Genomic DNA, 19,561 nt, shown 5'->3' on the forward strand with positions numbered 1-19,561 from the left:
AGTATAAAAACTAACAAACTACTGATCTGACCTTAAGGAACCCCCCCCACACACACAGACTCGCCATCACAGTCATCCTGTCTAACACATGGAGCACACATGGTTCTGCTGTTATGAGGCTTCACTGAATGTGAACTTCAGCATTTTCTCATCAGATCACCTCACCTGTGTGCCTCAGTTTTATTTCCTTGTGGTCTAAAGCCAAACCTCTTGACTCTGGCACTTCTCAATAGTGTTTTTAGCCATGCTAGCAGCGTGGCTCGAGCGATGGTGATGTTGCTGCGTTGCTGTGTTTCCTCCAGTGCCACCATCTTGACTGAATTGTCATGAAAATGGGTCCGGACATTTATGTTCCAGTGAGAATGAATTATAATAAGTTTGGTGATTCTCTGACTTTTTATGTCGCACAATCATCAGGTCTACAGTTTGATTTGTCCAGTACTTTGGTTTATGACCAAATATCAGCAAAACCTAAGCCTCAGCTCTACCTTGTGCTTTGAGTTAATAACGTTATGTCACAACATTGCACCTGCATTACATAAGCATCATGAGAACATGTTAGCATGACAATCCTAGCATTTATATCTAGTACAGCCTCAAAGAGCTATTAGCATGGCATCAGCCCCTCTTGTTTAATTCCATTTACTAAAACTCAGTTTACTAAAACTCAGCACTATTTGGCTGGATTTAACAGCCCTTGTTCTACGAGCTTTTCTCTTTTGCCAACCTTCATCATGTAACAAAATTTAATTCATCCATGCAAAGATTCCAAACGACCTCTTGTCAAGAAGTGCAGGAAATTTTAAACTCTTTACATCATACTAAGCTAATGTTAGCCAGCAGCAAATGTCTTTGACTTGTGTTTTCACAGTGAAAGTCTACCATTTCACATTTAACTGCATTTATTGTGAATAATATGCAGGAAGGGGGAGAAGTGTCAGAGATAGCTTTATGTATGTTCGCTCCCACCTGCCTATCAATGGGGTGATAAAGAAAGACGTGTTTAATGTGAATTAATAGTGTTTGGCTAATATCCAAGCCAGCTGATCGGATCGGTGCATCCCTAAACAACACAGAGATATATACTGATGTGATACGGGTGCATTAAAAGACTGAGTGATATGTAAATGTGTGAATTGGTGTGAAACTATAAGTGCAGATTGTTGAAAATGGTTTTATGTTGATATTTTTAGTGTTTGGATATATTTTATACTTTGATATGTTTGTCTTACTCCTGGAGGCCTTTTATCTTGCATGTGCAGTGTGAGACCAGGTGATGAATTAGTGTTGCAAATTACTACATGTGAAGAAATGAAGCCGGTGCTGAAATCAAATGTATTAAGAATTGTTTTGCAAACAGATTAAAATAGCAGAAATCCTGCAGTCTGACTCTAATTTCTTTGTCCCTGATGTTGTTTAAAAGCTGATTCTAGATCTGTTTTCCTGGCTATGAAAACTCTGTGATGCTGACTCATATAGTATGCACTTACCTGCTCACTCAGTGATTCAGTGCTGCTGCTGTTCTCTATCCAGCTGTGCCATTTAAGTTGATTCAGAACAGCAGTGGAGTGACAGAACTGAATGTCAGGTCCTCTGTAGAAGCATCACACTTTTTAATCAAAGAGAAACGCAGAATCAAAGCAAAGTTGTACAAAAAGTCAATCTACAGGCCTTATATTGCTTGATCGTTCCTTTGGCTCGGTCCCACCATGAGGCAGGTGAATCTGTCTGTTTCAGTGGTCCTGTTTCCTGCTCTCAGACCCCATCTGGGAGGCTCACCATCAAATGAAATCACTGTGTGTGTGTGTGTGTGTGTGTGTGTGTGTGTGTGTGCAGGTCAGATGACTGTTTCTCACCATCTAGTGGTTATTTGGTTCATTTTACACAGAGACAACTAGACCAACACATGCCAAAGTGTTTGTTACCCGTTCATCCACCATGTCAGTGTGTCTCATTTCGCCTCGCATAAATGGTATTGGAAGGACTCGATGCATGTCTGACTTGCTAATTTATTCAGCACCATAATGTAGATTATAACAAATAAAGTTTGTTAATTCAACAAATTTATTTGAAGAAATGTCTTGATTAATTAGTGTGCTTGATAGAGTATAATGTTAATGTAATAATCGCATACTGTATTGAATCTTGTCCTGCTGTATATTTAGCAGATTATGTGATCAGGAGAGGACATGAAGTTTCATTAGAAACTGGCCGAGAATAGAGGTGATGAAGATCATCTGTAAAATGGCATCAGTGATATCTACTTAAAATCAAAGAAGTTGGGGAAGCAAAGAGTAGTTTGCCTGTGTTTTTTCTTTTTTACTTATTCAAAGCGAAGTCAGATTAGTCAGTGTGTAAACACAACATTTAAAGTTGCTCCTCTCTGGTGCAGGACCATTTCTAAAAAATAAAAACCAGCTTTAACTTAAAAAAATAAATAAACAAAAAAGTACCAGTTCAGTTATCCTGTCTTCAATAAGCTGATAAACACAGTGGCAGGGTGCAAAATCTGCCACTAGATGGCCCTGTTGAGATCACACTGAGCTGATGAGCTTCAAACCACACTGGACCAAAGCAGAGGTACAGAGGCTGTTATTATGGAAATACAGAGGACATTTATAGACTCCTCACGGGTGCAACTTCTGTGTTTTCCTCCCTGACAGACTAAAAGTTATGTAACTGAATCCATGATGTCAGATATCTGATTTTAGAGAGTGAATCGAGCTCCCTGACACTGAATCCAATGTTTATATATTAATACAATCAGATAATTAACATATATGCTACATAGGCCTCACTATAATAAGGATAACAAGAAGATTTTTCTTAAATAGAATAGATTTGAAGCCATATACATGGTGTGCAAGCTATACTGCTGCTACCTCTACTACTACTACTACTACTACTAGTAGTAGTAGTAGTAGTAGTAGTACCAGTACTGCCTCCACAACCCATTTTAATGTACTTATTGTTATTGGTGATAATGCTGAAAAGCAATACTCTCTTTAATCCGGACCCAGGGTTCTCCACAGTGGCCTACAATGGGTTTAAAAAAGCAAGTAAGCTTGATTTTAATGTATGAAAACATTTTAAGAAATACAAACACAAATAGTATTAAAGTGGTGGTTAATTCTAATTTCATTTTCCACCCTTTTCATCGTCCTGGACAGATGTTTACCCCCTAAACGATAGAATAGTAGTTCAAAATAAAGACATGGACAATAATTAAACTGTAAATAAAATATTATAGTTCCCTCAAATTCATTTCAGAATACGCATGTTATATTGAGAAATAAATCGTCTGTCGACCAGAGGTTTTATTGTAGTTTTTATTCTAAGGATAACGGAGCGATCTAACGGCTCCACTTCCTCCGTCTGAGCGGCTGCCCTCTTCAAAGATCGTCTATGGAAGAGATGAATCAGAAGGGGGAAAAAAGGGGAATCTTTCAGGCTGAGTGACAGTGGGCGTGACACAGTCAGACACTGCAGCTTCACCTTCCACAGAGCTGGAATAACTATTATTATATATATATACATGCAACACAAATTATTCAGTTTGAAAAATAAGAAATTCACATGGGAAACACTGATCCCGTCAGGTTCAGCAGCCATCCATTATTGACTCTTGAATATCCATATCCTGTAAGGTCCTGTCCTCTTAAAACCATAACTAATCAGGTTGCAAAATATTTTTCACTATTGACATCAGCAACAATAAAATAGATCTTACAACGTATAAAAAATGTCATGTAGCATAAAGCACAGTCATACACACAAAGCTTATGACACTGAAAGTTGAAAATAAAAGTGTAGTTCCTTCCTTCATCCGAGCGAATATGGTGCTCTGAAATGTGTTCAGAGTGCGCCCTCGTCTCATTTGCTCCTCTCTTTGCTGCCCATATGTCAAAGTCTTTGTGCTTTTCAAGACAGCGAGGCGACAGAAGGAAAAAAACAGCTGGATCCAAGGATCGTTCCAGCTAGCGGCTCAGCTAGCTGTATCCTCTCCTGAAGCCAGCCGTTTCTCCTCGGCTGCCTGACTTCGATAAGGTACTGTATCGCCAAACTGTCCTTTATCCAGAAGAAACAGATCTTAATCCCGAGCCGGGCTTGTTTTTACCTGAGCTTTCCGTTTTGACCTAATTTTCCAACTGCCTGGCTAGTCAGTTAGCTTCCACATTAGCATCTGTGGATGCTGATTAGCGTGCTAGCTTACCGTTAGCTAATTAGCCTCCTGCTGCTTCACGAGCAGGTATCAGCGGATTGAATCAGCTGTTAGTCAAAAGGAGAGAACAAACCACCTGAACTCACTCCACGTTCATTGTTTTATTTGGGAAATAGAAATTACGTAGCTGTATTAGCCTCTGTCAGTTTGTTTGTTACTAATTCTTATCTACTAACTAGTAGAGTACCGAGTATTCTGTTTAATTACAGAAAAATAATCAAGAATCTCATACATGTTGGTCTCAGATCTTATTTTATTTTATTTTCATCAGTCTTCCGGTACTTTTCATCCAGTGCTTCCTCAGGTTTTAACGTTCCCATGAATTTTTTGTCATTACCAGAGAAATTATTAGTAGATATTCAGCGAAGTTACAGCCTGAGACACTGACTTAGCGACACTGGGCTGTGATATCACGATTTAAATGCACCTTAAGTTAAAACTGATGAGCTGGTAGCTGCTGCCATCATTAATGAGGCATCCTGAATACTCTGAACTTTATTAGTTTCACAGCTGAGCTTGTCATTTTAAAGCTTTTGTTTAAATTGAAAGTAAGAGCTCAGAGATGTAGTGAAAATCAGTATCACAATCATAAAAAGAATATTTTTTCCTATCATGATTTGTGTCATGAGCCATCCGATGAGGTGGAAAGTCATCAAACTGATTGTTCAGTTCAAACGTGCAAAACAAAACCATCAAGGCATAATTTTGTTAAATAAGTTGTGTTTTGAAATATTCATTTGTGCGACACAAATTAGAAAATGATGAAACGCTCTGATCATATCCAGGGTTTTGCACAAAGTATGAGTCTTAGATTGATGTCAGTCAGCTTTTAGGGATACACTGATGTATCCAGCCGACAGTGAAATAAGTGAGGAAACCCACAGCACCCTGTGGCCAACACTAATGAGATTTAAAGTGGCCGCCGTCCAGTCTGCAGGTCTTAATGCATGTAATCAGGTTTCCATGAAATCTGAATTACAGCCTGTAACTGGCTGATGGTGAGAGTGACACTGTAGATGGCTGATGGTGGAGAAAGCTCAGAGTATGGCTTAGACAAAGTAAATGTTTTCAAGTTCATTTCAAAGATGTTTTTTGTTTGTTTATTTTGTCTGATACCAGTACTCATCGCTCGAGTCCAGCGGTTATTTTCCTCTGCCTAAAAGCAGGGCTGTCTCGATACCTGACTTGTTTGCTTCGCGTTTGGCGTCTTAGTTTAATTCTCTGACTGCGATGTCTGAAATGCAGAGCCTTTAACTTTGAAGATTGTTTAAACTAAACATCAGAATGGATTTTGTTTTAAAATCGTGAAATCAAACCACATTTTCTGAACTGTCTCATCGCATCTGTTTATGCAGATCGCTTTGGTTTTAATTCCCAGGTTTAGAGATATTTGTCTCTGAGATTTCTGTCTTCCCCCACAGTGCGATGGCAGTGGATGGAAAGTTTGTGCTCATCACATCTTTGAAAAATTACAAACAATTCCAACAGCAGCATCTCTTTCCAGAAATGCCTCCTGTTGCTCTGGATGATCCACAGACTTCACTGTTTTTCACTAAAAAGTACTTCCTACCTATGAACTGTTGTTAGCTAACAAGTTATTCAACAGTCCACCCTGTCAGCTGGACAGAGCTCAAACCTGGCAACCCCACGATGAGTTCAGGACTTGTGACGTGCTGTGCACAGTCACTACAACCCAGCTGTTGTAGGTCAACAAATAGCTCCAATGCTATTGGCTGCTGAACCCACAAAAAAATCCTTATTACGTTTCTTTTTGTACTGCTGATACAGCATGTGAGTTCGGTGGGATTCTTCTTTTTGATGGGGCTCGACCTGCAGTTTCCCCTGACCTCTGAGGGACATGAAGAAACATAAATCCACTTTCACTGTGAAGAAATGTAATCGAATCTCTGTCAGATTCCTCCTGAAATCTCCCATCCCCGTTTCTTGACTTTTCTCCAAAACAACATTTCGTCCCTCTTGATTGTTTTCATGTCTCGCTGCCTGGAAGGATTTGGGCTCGTCAGCTGTTCACATAAACAGAGAAAGCAGACGTCCTCCTTCTTTCCCGATTCAGTCTTATTTTTGATGTCGGGTTTCGGGCCTTAACTGTTGTTATCAAGGATGTTAGGCTCGACTCTTTCTCAAAGCTGCAATCAGAGGTTTTATTTTGACCAGTTTAGTTCTGCGGTCACTCCCACACAGTCTGAAAACAGCTCGACTCTTACATGAAAGCTCCTCAGTTTGGTGCTTTCTGAACATCCCGTGACGGTGAATGCAAGTTTGTTTATTTCAAAACATAAAGAAAACCTCTGAGAATGTATTTAATATACAGGGAGTGGTGGAAAAAAAACCAGAAACACCTGCAATACAGCCTGAAAAACAACCATTAACACCTCTGACCAAGGCCAAGCCACTGTAGCAGTATGGCTGTTTTTTTAGTTCAAACACGATGATCCTTGATTGATCACTGCAGGAAAACTTTAATAACACAAATACACACATACAGTAACAATATACAACTGTTCATGACAAGCCTGAGAAGACAGAAGACGGGGTTGTGACAGATCTCAGTCCAGTTTGTTCCAGAGAGCAGGACCAAAGTAACTAAAAGCACCCTCAGCACATCTGGATCTTATTGTAGGTACGCTACCTGATGACGTGAGCGGTCTGACTGGAGGCAGCAGTGGTTGCAGTCAGAGCAGGTCCTTGTGATCCTCTTAGGGCTGCTGCTAACAATGATTTTCATCATCTGTTTAATCAGGGGATTATTTTTCAGAAAATAGTGAAAACAATCCAGCGCAGTTTCCCAGAACCCAACGTGACGTGCTCAAATGTCTTGTTTTGTCAGACCAATAGTCCAGAACCCAAAGATATTCAGTTTCTAATTATATCAGAGAAATGGGGGAGAAAAGCAGCAAATCCTCACGTGGGAGATGTTTGGCATTTTTGCTTGATTAAGCAACTGAAACAACTGTGATTATCAAAATTGTTGCAGATTAAATTAAATCTGTTGATTAAACACTTAATGTTTAACAGTAAACTTCTACTGACTGATGAAGGATTATTGAGGCCGCTAACAACCATTGAGAGTTTAAAAACATATTTGTTCTTTAACACGAACACCAAACGTGAACAGTTTGATTTTTAAAGATTGCAAACAGAGGCTCGGCCGTCTCGGGTGTTTGCTCAGTGTTATGTGACACATTTGTTTCAGAGTTCAGTCCGTCAGCATGCTCGGCTCTCGCTCTCGTGTTGGTTCAGCTTGCACGCTGCGTCTTTAAGTCTTTGTGCGCGCTGCGAGTCACACTGCTCTCTGATTAGTCCTGATTATCCTGCTGTTTGTTGCCTTTGATCACAACAGCTCAGGCAGTTTGTGCACTTGACAGTTTGGGCTTTAAACCGTTTTAAACCTCAGTGTTACCGACTGAGCAGAAACGGATTTGATTTCCCTCAAACGACACGTTTCACACACAGCCTTTGTTCGTTGGTAGGAGTGAAAATCCTCCTTTTTAAATAGAAGACAGATTTGTTATTTCCACAGCTTCCTCTTTATTCACTGAGCAGCAGTTCATCACCTCAGTTAGAAGCAGAAAGAAAACACTTTCGCCAGGACTGTTCTCCGTTTCCGGCAGCTAGTTCCTGTGTTTTATTCCTGCTGATCATATCACTGCAGCAGACGTGTTTTTCTTTATTGTATTTATGGATATGATGCTGCTACATAGAAGGCAAAGTACCAACGTATGCCACAGCTTTGGCTGCACAATGTGCATAAATAATGTTAATGTACAATGTGTGTGCTCCTGTTTGTAGCTGGTTGGACGGCTGATGATGTGGTGTGAACATGGAGGCTCCTGAATACCTGGACCTGGATGAGATTGACTTCTCCGATGATTCAGTGGTCAGTACGATAGAAACAAGCTAACGGCTGCTTACTGCTACACAACTGCTGAGTACAGCTGCCGAACTGATAACAAAAGTCTGTATCTGCCCAAAGCTTCATCCCATGGATCTGTGTGGGAGTGTCCTTATCTCACAACCACCAATGACAACCTAAACCTAAGCATTACATAGAGCGATTGGAAGAGAATGCATCCATTCTAACCCTGATGAAGGATTTACAGAGCCTGCATTAGTCTGAGCTCAGTGTAGAAATCTGGCCACTGTGAGAGTGTTTAATTACACAGCTGGAAGCTACAGCTGCCTAACTGCTCCATCTACTGAGAGCAGCAGAAGTGCTGCTGCAATTAACAAATATCTAAATATAACTGCTTTGCACAGCTGCTGCACTGCTGTGTGCAATTTTCTGACACGTGTCCCTCTTTATTTTTGTCTTTCTTTCTCGTCCTGCAGTATTCTGTGACGTCCCTGAAGAGCATCCCTGAGTTGTCCAGGAGGAGTGATGGCCAGGCCGAGGAGAGACCAGGTGACCACGTGTTATAGAAGTACAGCTTAGTGACAGTTTAAACTCTCTTCTTCACTAAAACTGTGAAGGAGAGTCGCTTCTCCTGAGTGTATTGTTTGTGAGTGTGTCTGAAAAATAATACCAGACCTCAACAATCCAGAATTTTAATGTCCTGCGCTACTTTTTATACATGTAAGCTTCAACTATTATCTATTCACGTCTATTCACCACCAAACTCAGTTGATCTCTCATCATGTCTCCTCCTCCTGCAGCTCCAGCCATCAACTGGAGTCGTGGCGTTTCCTCCCACAGCAGCGGCGGAATCAAACCCACGGGGCTCGCTGAGGTCCACAGTAAGTTCCGGCCGGTGAAGAGGGTCTCCCCTCTCAAGCACCAACCAGAGACCACCGACTCTGACTCTGATGGTAAAGTCCAGGTCCAGGGGCTGGGAGAGTCGGGGGAGGGCAGTAAGGATGACCCCAGCTCAGACAAACCCACTCAGGCCTCGACCTCCTCTGATGGGCAGGGAGGGAAGGCGAAGGACCTGGGCGGCAGCGTTGGTGTCGTTGGAGGGAACAACCCTCAGGCACTGTTTGGCGAGCTGGAGCACTACGATCTGGACATGGACGAAATCCTGGACGTGCCTTATATCAAGTCCAGTCAGCAGATGTCCACGCTGCCTCGCGTCCCCCATGACAAGCGCTCGGTGACGGGGAGCAACCTGGGAGGAGGCACATTGGAGAGGAGTCGGGGAGGAGGCCTGAAGAGCTCCGCTTTACCTCACAATGAGCCTCTGAGCCTGGGCAGCAGCAGCTCACAGACTCCGGTACACACTGATCAAGTTAAAAAAAAAAATTCTTTCGGTTGTTTATTCATGAATCCATCTACAGCCCACAGAGCCCTCGAGGGAGACTTCGGATGAAATGATGTGGAAATCATTATGTATGGATTGTTAAACTAAGCACACAGTTGAAACTGCAAAGCTTTATGTCTGCAAATTTGTCTGCAGCATATTGGAAAATATAGTTAAATATTTAATATAGTTATATATTTTGCAGTCCTTTTCTTCCTTTTCATTGTAAATCTTGCTCTTTAGGCTTTAGATTTTCCAGTTCCAGACCTCTAGTATGGGTTCCCGTTTTGTTTATCTCGTGCACATGCACAATGACGCACATGCAGGCATGCTCACACAGGTGATGTGATACAGATCTACCAATGGTGTCACACCACAGAAATGCACCAGTAAAGGTGGGGAAGGCACTGCAGACTAGTAAACATGGATGTAAACAGTGTGAGGAAATTCAGATGGCACCTTTAGCATTTATCCACTAAGCATGTTCCCAGTGTTCCTTTGGGGCTTCTGTTTCAACAGTGAATGTGTGAACGTGAGCTCTATTAATGAAAAACTTCATCGAGTGTAACGCTGTCAGGTTGGTTAGAAAAGTCATCCTGTTGTAATTCATGTGTTTCCTGCAGTATTGTGTCCTTTCTCCGGTGAAGTGGTCAGATCTGAGGAAGTCCAAGTCCATGGATCCAGACCTCCACCACCTCCACCGCTCCCCAGCTGGAGGAGGCTACCAGTCAGAGCTGCTCTCCTCCGGACTCCTCAGCTGCTCCTCTTCCCTCTCTTCTTTCTCTGATGCAGGTACGACCTTATGATACTCTCAGCTTGTCCTCACGTCTCTTTCACTCTTTCTTGAAGGATTGAAACACAGTCATAACATTGTGTGACTTCCAGACAAGCTGCTGTCTGCGCGGGTCTACCCAGACTCCCAGACCCAGAGGGCGGGCGTGGAGCCGGCAGGGGGCCCGGGGCTGATGTTCTCCCTGCCAGGCTGCAGCGTGAGCAGGCAGGACGCCTCCAAAGCCTGGCCTCCTGGACCAGGGGGAGGAGGTGGAGGCAGCAGTGTGCCGAGGGGTTTTGGAGGGGGTGGAGGAGCAGGAGGGGAGATGGATGAAGAGACCAAGAAGAACCAGAACATCATCAACATTGTCAGAGAGGGACAGATCTCTTTACTGGTAAGTGGGAGACCCTCTGACCAGTGGAGGAGTAGGAGGTGGGCAATGTAACATTTGATAATCACAACCGATGTTTTATCAACCTCTCCCTTCTCCACCTCTTGCTTGCTCACCTTCGTCCTTCTTTTCCTCCTTCTCCACCTCTTCTGTCCCTCCTCTGTGTCTCCTCCTCCTGCAGCCTCACCTGGCTGCAGATAACCTGGAGCTGATCAGAGATGAGGATGGTAACAACCTGCTGCACATCTCGGCCTCTCAGGGTCACGCTGACTGTCTGCAGCATCTCACCTCTCTGATGGGAGAGGACGGCCTCAACGAACGGAACAGCCAGCAGCTCACGCCTGCTGGTCTGGGAGTCAAGGTCAGTGTGCGTATGTTCACTTTGAGATGTAGTGTTGGGCAGACATATTAACTGTTTAGTTATTCCACAGTAGATATGAAATACTATCCATTACAACAGCTCTGCCCTGAGTGGTGTAGTTGGTGAGGGAAAAGAGGACCATCTGTAAGCTAACAAGGACACGCAGACATTTGATTGGCTGTTGGCAGCTGGTCAATGAGGTCATGAATAATTAAGATTGGAGGTTTTTGATAAAATGATGTAAACTTTTACCGCAGCTCCGGCAGCAGCAGGATGTTCAAAATGAGTTCCAGGAATGAAGCTGAGGAAAGTGAACTGTGTAAATACTCCACAGCTCCTGTTTTGTCTGCCATGCAGTGGAAACCAGGCTCTTGATTGGCTGCCAGAAAGGAAGTGTGTTATCTAGAGACAAGCAGGGCATCTGAATCCTGATTGGCTCTTATCAAGCCTCTTGTTTACTTACTCAGATTAATGGGATGACGGATTTCAAACCACCTGGTCCTAACTGAAACATGTTAACTGTGTGTGTGTGTGTGTGTGTGTGTGTATGTGTGTGTGTGTGTGTGTGTGTTTGTTGTTGCAGAATGGTCATCTGGAGTGTGTGAGGTGGATGGTGAGTGAGACAGAGGCCATCGCAGAGCTGAGCTGCACCAGAGAACATCCCAGTCTGATCCACTACGCTGCCCGCTATGGACAGGTAACATACCACACACACACTGATCGAACTACAGGTGTGAAAGCACCCTGAGAAGTCTTAAGAGGCCACCAGACAGAGGATTAAAGCCTTTTAATATTAGTGACAACAAAGCACAACCTGTACACTGTGTTTACTTATTCCTGTAAGTTTATCATTTAGCAACTAAATTGTGTTTAAGGTCAAGGCAGGTTAGGAAAAATGCCTTTACTGACTCCTGTGTGTCTCTGCAGGAGAAGGTCTTGTTGTGGTTGCTTCAGTTCATGCAAGAACAGGCGATCTCTCTGGACGAAGTCGACCAGAACGGAAACACCGCTGTCCACGTAGCAGCTCAGTACGGACACCTGACCTGTATACAGGTGTGTGCTAACAACTGTTTTCTCTCATCCAGCTGCGGTTGGTTTCATTAGGACTCTTCAGCACCCAGCACTTCCTGATGACACCTTACATCATGCAGTTTGGGAGGGGTGCCTGACTGGAGCAGAGGCTGAAAATGAAACACATTTACTCTTGAGCAGTCTTAACATTTTGAGTAGCGAATCATTGAAAGTGTTCAAAAAGGTGAAGAACAAAAGTTACTTTTAGAAATCTGTTCTCAGATTCTAATTATTGATGTTTGCCTTCTGTCACACATGGTGCAGAGGAAACGATGATTTAAAGCCTTCAATAATTCAACAATGTCAAAGTCGACATTAAATCCTTAATTTTAGTGCTATAAACTTTTATATTTTTCCAGGCTGGTGTGATAACCCACACATCCTGTTTCACTTGTTCTGCTCTACTAATCATGATAAAGCAGTGATTTGTAGTAAAATGTGTTTTACAATCCGAAGCTTATTTTCCTACAGTGGAGGCTGAGTGTTTTTTTTATTCCTGGTGGCCCACCCTGCTGAAGGAGAGGCGGATGTTATCAGTCTTGTCTGCTTCCTGTTGGCTAGCCAGGCCGACAGTCAAAATACTGGTTCAGTTAAAGGCAGAATGAGGAGGGTTTTCCTAAAGATACATATGGATTCACACAAGTAAATCCCTGTCAGTCATCACTTATGGTCCATTAGAGGTGTGTGACAGTGTCTGTATCTCTGCCACTTCCTTATTCTCTTCTTATTTTGCTATGTTCAGGGTGTTTGTGGGTGTCAGCCTTTGGGCAGTGGGTGTGTAGCTCCCAGCCAATAAAGATTACATAAAAAGGTAGCGAGCAGGTGCCAAACTCTGTGTCTGTTTCCAGACTCTGGTGGAGTATGGCTCTAATGTGACAGTCCAGAACCAGCAGGGGGAGCGGCCTTCCCAGAGTGCCGAACGGCAGGGACACACCACATGTGCTCGATACCTGGTCGTCGTGGAAACCTGCATGTCTTTGGCTTCGCAGGTTGTTAAACTCACCAAACAGCTCAATGAGTAAGTTCCAGTACTTTTAATTTTGTTGTAGTTTCTCAATTGTTGTCAGTTCACACAGTTCCTAACAATTTTAGTTGTTTAAAGTGTAAATTGCGCTACATGTCTATCCTGCTGCCTTTGAATGGCCTCAGTATAACTGAATTAGAAGGTTTTCATACAGTATAAAACAGATGCTGACCATGAAGTTTCCAAACAAACAGTTTCAAAATCAGCTGAACTGGTCTTAATTCTGCTAGGGAAGTTAGAGCCCATCCTTTTTGTCCCTTTCTGTTGCCTTTTATAGCTGAGATCAAGCTCATCCAACAGCCTAATGTTTACAGCCACATGCTGTTTACGCTGGACGTGACTCAGCAGCATACAGGCGGAGGTGTGTGTTAATCATGTTGTGTCATTTGTCATGCAGACAGGCAGCAGAGAGGATGACTCTACACAAACAGCTGCAGAGACTAATGGACCCCAACAAGGCAGAGGGCACACCGTCCAGATCACCAAGGTAACACACACACATACTGTATCCTGCAGGACCCTCGTTTTACACACTCAGAAACTCATTCTCCACGGCGGCTTCCATGAGTTTTGAGTTGTGTTATGTTATAATAACACGAATATTATGTGGGTATTTTATTTCTGTACAAAAATGAGTTTCTTCTCATCCATTGTGGCTACAAGACCACAGAATAAGACTAGCTTATCACCTGACAAAGAGAAGTCAAGGTGTTAAGGCCAAGATGTACAGGTCATGGAATAGTGACAGTGCTGGAAAACAGAGCAGTCACCTCAACGATAGTTTGTCACTCCCACACTCGGCAGTGGCGGCAGTTGTGATCAGAGCATTTACAGCAGCTTGCAGGAGGGCAGCACAAAAAAGAACAACACTTGAACCAGCTGTCAGGATTTTTCTCCATTGTTGAGCTTGAATCAGGTGGAAAACATGCAGGCCAAGAAGTACGGTGGGACATCAGGTCGACGCTTTATTATTTATTACAATTATTGCAGTTTTTTTTACCGTAGATAATGCTGTTTCAGAGCTGAAATGAGTTTACTTAGATTACCAATATAGTAGTGTTAGTAGCAGGTGCAGCTGTAGGAAGAGTTGCAGTAGTTGCATAAAAAGCAGTAGTGGTAGCACCAGTAGTGGTTAAAGTTATTATGGTAGAGAAGTACTACCGTAAGTTATAGTAGTATTAGTCATGGACCTAGCAGCAGTGAGGGTGTTGGTCTCAGTTGCAATAGCAGTAACAAGTTGTAGTAATGATTAAAGGCATTGATAATATACACACTAAAAAATATAAAAATAAATTCTAGCTTCTGTCTCCCTTTCTGGACTCCAGCTCCCATCAGCCCTCAGTGGAGGCGTGGCCAGAGATGATGTTGACAGCGGAGGGCACTCCGGGTGACGGTCAGTGGTTGGTTCGTCAGGGAGGGGTGGGTCCAGACTCTGTGCTGCGGCAGCTGCTGGGGAAGGACATGTCGGACACGCTGTGTCACAGGGACAGGCTGCCTCCAGCAGGTAGCCTGAGCAGAGAGGGTCCCTGTGGCCCCGGGGCCCCTGGGGCCCGCAGAACAGGTCTGGTGGAGAGGAGAGAGCTCAAACTAGCAAGATTGAAACAGATCATGCAGCGCTCTCTGAGTGAATCGGATTCGGATGGTTATCCACCAGAGGAAGGTAAAAATCAAGGAGCCGCTGCCTCAAACACACTGCGACCTGATAGGCCGTCTCACCTGCCAATCGCAGAGGAGGAGCCAGTGTCAAACCACCTTAACCTGATGATGAGGAAGCATCTGCCCTCCTCCTCCTCCTCTTCGACAGCTGAGAAGAAGCTGGCGTTTTCTCTCAGCGGGTCAAAGTCGGTGGACAGCATCGGTTACAATCCATCCCCCACCTCCAGCGACCCTGAGGCCACAGACGGTAAAACACCAGACACCTCCACCGAATCCCACGACACCATTAACGGCCAGAAAGTTGCCACCAGCCCCAAGAGCGCCCTGAAGTCGCCTTCGTCTCGCAGGAAGACGTCTCAGAACCTCAAACTGAGGGTCACCTTTGACGAGCAGGTCCACAAGAGCTCCAGTCAGGAAGCAGAGCAGACCAAAGGGCATCACACGAAGGAGAGGACTCCAACAGGTAGCTCCGAAAGCAAGCGGCCGTTCGGAGCGTTCCGCTCCATCATGGAGACACTGAGCGGAAACACAAACCACAACAACAACAACAACAACAACGGTGGTGGTCAGTCAGGCTCGGCTGTTAAACTGTCCACCTGTCAGAACTCACCTGGCAGGAAGTCAGAGAGTAAAGGCAGCCCAGGAGGAGGAGCCAGGGGCAAGAGCAAAAGCAGCAATGTTTAACCAGCTAGTGCCTACCGAAGGACAGAGAGCACATAACGAACAGACCACCACAAAGAACAAACAGCAAGAGGCAGTGAACATGACAAATTCAGAGAGATTCCATTGACTGACACATTTTGTGTCAAAGATTGTGTCCCTTCGTCTCAGTCTGTCTCCAGACTGAACACACATACACATCATGTGACATCAGCAGAACTCTAATCGAGGATTAACATCCAGAAATCCACTTAGAAATTATATTAAAAACACCTAAAATGTCAACAAATACAGGCTAAAAACAGTCTTTAGGTGTATCCCACAGGTAAGTCACTGGCCCAATCCCAGTGTCCCCAGTAGGATTCCAGTCCTGCTTATGCTTATCGATTCTGGTTCTTATCAATTCCCAATATTGATTCGAGTATGTTAAAGAAAAAGGCTAAATATTTCTTACACTTAGCGTATTTTATCTGTTTGATCAATAACTCTTTCTTATTTTTGTGACTCATGCTTAAACCGAACAGAACAACTAAGTCTCCTTAACTTAAACAGATAAAATAAAGTAACTCTTATAATACATCCGTGGGCTGATTACACAGTATCAGCTGCCTTTGCAATAATAAAGAGTAAACACATTTAGGAACCCACAAGCAGAACTGAAATCCATTTTTTATGGGTTTCTGATTCTTGGCATTTTTGATTCGGTGCTATTTTGGAATCAAATTTGATTTCCCTACTCTGCCCCTGAGGCTTTAAGCCCTGGTGAGTCGCTCCCTCAGGCAGTGTCTTCAGAAATGCAGACTTACACAAAGTGTGCATGAAGGGCTCAAATGTCTGTGGACAGAGCCCTCATGCTCTGACGGTTTGACAGTGGGACAGCTCCTTAGCCCTCGTGGACTTACCTGTAATGAGCCTCAAGGCCTGTGAATCAGTGTGTGGACATTGGGATTGGGTCACTGGCTTAATGGCAACATTGTACTTCCTGTTTACATAACCCAAAGTATCTTGGGAGCTGTAGTGCCAAAATTCAGAACATATTCATCTGAAAAAAATAAAAATAAAACAACAATGAAACATCCCTGACATTATCCATATGTTTATGTTTTTTTCAGTCCATTGTTTGACTGAACAGAGGCACACAGTGTCCCAGCAATGTTTGCTCTACCCCTGGAACAGCACTCCTCTCCTCTGTCGTTCATATACACATATTTAGTGTGCTGTGAAATCCGGTGAACATACAGGCAAAAATGACAGTATTAAATAATAATCAGATAATTTCAAATAATTTAAAGGCATTTCATAAATACTGTCCGACAGCATATGTAGTATGATGAGCTTATGCTGGACATTAGCGTCAATAAATGCCTGTGATACACCTGTAAATACAGGGAGTGACAACCAACAAACAAGCCAAGGGTCTGAAAGTTTTTCAAAGGACAGTGAACTACAGCAGCATATAAGACATCAGACACGTCATAGTTTAACAACTCAATTAGATGTTTGATATAAGTTCTAGTTATATCGACATCCACCGTTTGTTTATTTGGTCCAAACCACAGTGGTGGAAAGGCCCACTTGGCTTAATTTCTGTGTTTGCTTTGGATGCAGTGTCATCAGCTGATCACAAGTGGACCAGGTCCTGTAAACAAACAGTTTGTTGGATTGGATTGGAGTGTTTATGACCTGGCATCCTGCCAGTTTGACCCCTTTAACATGGGAGATTTCATTTGTTTGACAAAGAGTAAGAGTCAACATGTGTCCTCTGTCACCCATAACCCCTGGTTCACATTACCCTGACATCAGTTATCCACTGAGCGCTTTCATTTCAGTGATAACCAGCAGTATTTTATCGCACTTCTCTTAATTATACTGATGTTTTTATACTTGCAAATATAAGGTTTCTCATGTTCTTTGCCTCAAACGTTTGACTTTTGATGGTTTTTATACAGCTTAAGGACTGGAAGACAGACTCTGTTACTGTCTGTTAAAATGTATTTGATGCCGTCATTCAGAGGCAGGAACCCCTACAAAAACCTGTGTGTTAAATGACCCTGAAGCAGTTGTTTTTATAGACACACTGAAGGACATTTGTGTTGTAATTGGCATCCTACAGAGACCTCGCATCTCCATAATACAACTTTTCATGCATTTTTAGTTCTATCACATTTAGTTTGACTTTGTGTCAGACTACAGAACCTTCCCAGAGTTCATTGGCCCGCTAAAACAAACCAAAACAAGAAGTGTTGACGCCGAATCTTTGGAAATGGAGATTAAAGGTTTCTGTTTCTCTGCCTCTCTGTTACTGTACTCTGAACTACACTAAAGATGATTATTAGTATTTATGTTTATGCACACAATTATATGATTTGAAATTTGAAAACTGTGGTTATAGTCATGCACGTGGTTAACGTGCACCAGCACAGCAGTTTTAAAACCACTGTATATATATAGTAGTATTTAATTTGTTTTCATCATATTCCACACTTTTTTTTTTTTTTCATTTCCATGGTTATTATCTATGCAGTATTTTTTGGCATGAAGTAGAGTTTAGTTGTGTGATGTGTTTGAGACGGGGAGGTTTAAGGATGCACCTTCTACAGCGGCCGACAAACAGGCCGATTATATGAACTTTATGAGAAAGAGAGATTTTACACAGCTTTCAGGAGATTGTGAACATTAGCAAACTGTCTCAAAGCTTGAACCTGGAAGACTGAGGCTGTTATCTGATGCTCTGATCCAATGTTTAAATTTCAGTGTGGTAATAAATGGCGTTCAGAATTGGTGTATCCATTGAAATGCAGCAAAAACAAACAAAAACAAGGTTTTTTATGGCCGTATGACTGTTCTCAGCTCTTTTCTGGACCTTCAGTGATGAATACAGACTTTAAAGCCTCACTAGCGGCCCCAAGTGGCTGCAGTGCTCATTACACCTCCCAGTGTACCAGGGTCGGACAGAACAAACATGTTAGAATGAAGTTTTTTTTTTTTATAGTATTGGGAATAAAAATGTCATGTTCATTCGTCTTTCATATCATGTTTCAGGTCTGTGGTCAGTTCTTACCTCTGGTCATGTTTTACCTAGCTTAGCACAGATGTCATAGCATACATTTTAGCCTCGCTGCTAATGAAGCAAAACTCCTTCTGCTTGCCATTTCAGTTGTATTGTGTCAGCGATGTGAAAACACTCCTAACAGAAACACAGATTTCAGCCTCGGCTCTCTGCTTTGCAGCTTTTGGAGAAACTGGATCACATCTGTTGTGTTTTGGATGCGTGTTTACGCTCATACAAATACTGTGTTTGGATCTGATGCAGCAGATCTTTTCCTAATGCAGACTGCTCACTGTAGGACATCAGTTTTTCTGTCACGTTCCTGTATGTTTTTATATCTGTGGTTTGGATCAGTGAGATTCTGCTGTGCAGTTCACTCATCTGGTTTACAAAGACCTTTGTTGAGGTTTAAACACTCTTTGGCTGTTGTGGTTCTTGAGTCTGTAGGTGATGATGGTGGATGTTTTGGGGGCAGTACAGACTGGATCCAGGATCTGTGCATCCTGCTGCTGATTCTGACTTGTCAAAGGAATAGTCTAATGATTTTGGCGTCCAGCACAGATTTGATGCACACACTGATGCTGGTGATGAGGTCTGGCTCAAAAGCTGTGTTACAGTTCATCCCAAAGGTGTTGGATAGGGTTGAGCTCATAGCTTTGTGTAGACCAGCTAAGCTTGTTCTGATATTACTGGAGTCATACTTTATTGTTGTGGCTTCAGAAGTCTTGACTCAGACTGTGCTGTGAGAAATGAAACAGATGATAAAACTTTCAGAAAAGACCAATAAGGTCTTCCCAGGCCTCTCTGTTTTCTCTATTCTCCTGGCTTTTCAGTCAAAGTAGAATTGCCTTTTTCTTTTTTTGTCAACATCCTTGGAGACATGACTGTCTTGTTCCAATAAAACTTTGTCGGAATTGCCAATGGACACGACCAGTTCTATGCTTACACTGAGTGTGAGCAGCTGTGTTGTGACTGATCAGTCCACTGAGTGTGATCACAGGAGGTGCATGTGTAAAAGGACCAAAAGTAGTTTACCGACATGTCCGCATACTTTTGGCCATATAGTGAATCTGAACTGGATGCACAGAGATGTCCTCTTT

At 42.9% G+C, this 19,561-nt stretch overlaps 1 protein-coding gene across 1 annotated transcript; it reads left to right on the forward strand.

The window, feature by feature from the left end:
- Positions 1 to 3,939: 3,939 nt before the first annotated feature.
- Positions 3,940 to 16,457, forward strand: sncaip (synuclein, alpha interacting protein). The gene is made up of 12 exons (XM_076731256.1): positions 3,940 to 4,047; positions 8,033 to 8,120; positions 8,573 to 8,645; positions 8,897 to 9,450; positions 10,101 to 10,269; positions 10,363 to 10,643; positions 10,822 to 11,001; positions 11,585 to 11,698; positions 11,929 to 12,054; positions 12,921 to 13,090; positions 13,494 to 13,583; positions 14,422 to 16,457. The coding sequence occupies exons 2-12, from the start codon at positions 8,064 to 8,066 to the stop codon at positions 15,434 to 15,436; spliced, it is 2,829 nt and encodes a 942-aa protein (XP_076587371.1). The 5' UTR covers positions 3,940 to 4,047; positions 8,033 to 8,063; the 3' UTR covers positions 15,437 to 16,457.
- The last annotated feature ends 3,104 nt before the right edge of the window (positions 16,458 to 19,561 follow it).

Source organism: Chaetodon auriga, chromosome 5 (genome assembly GCF_051107435.1).
Source record: "Chaetodon auriga isolate fChaAug3 chromosome 5, fChaAug3.hap1, whole genome shotgun sequence".
NCBI lineage: Eukaryota > Metazoa > Chordata > Actinopteri > Chaetodontiformes > Chaetodontidae > Chaetodon > Chaetodon auriga.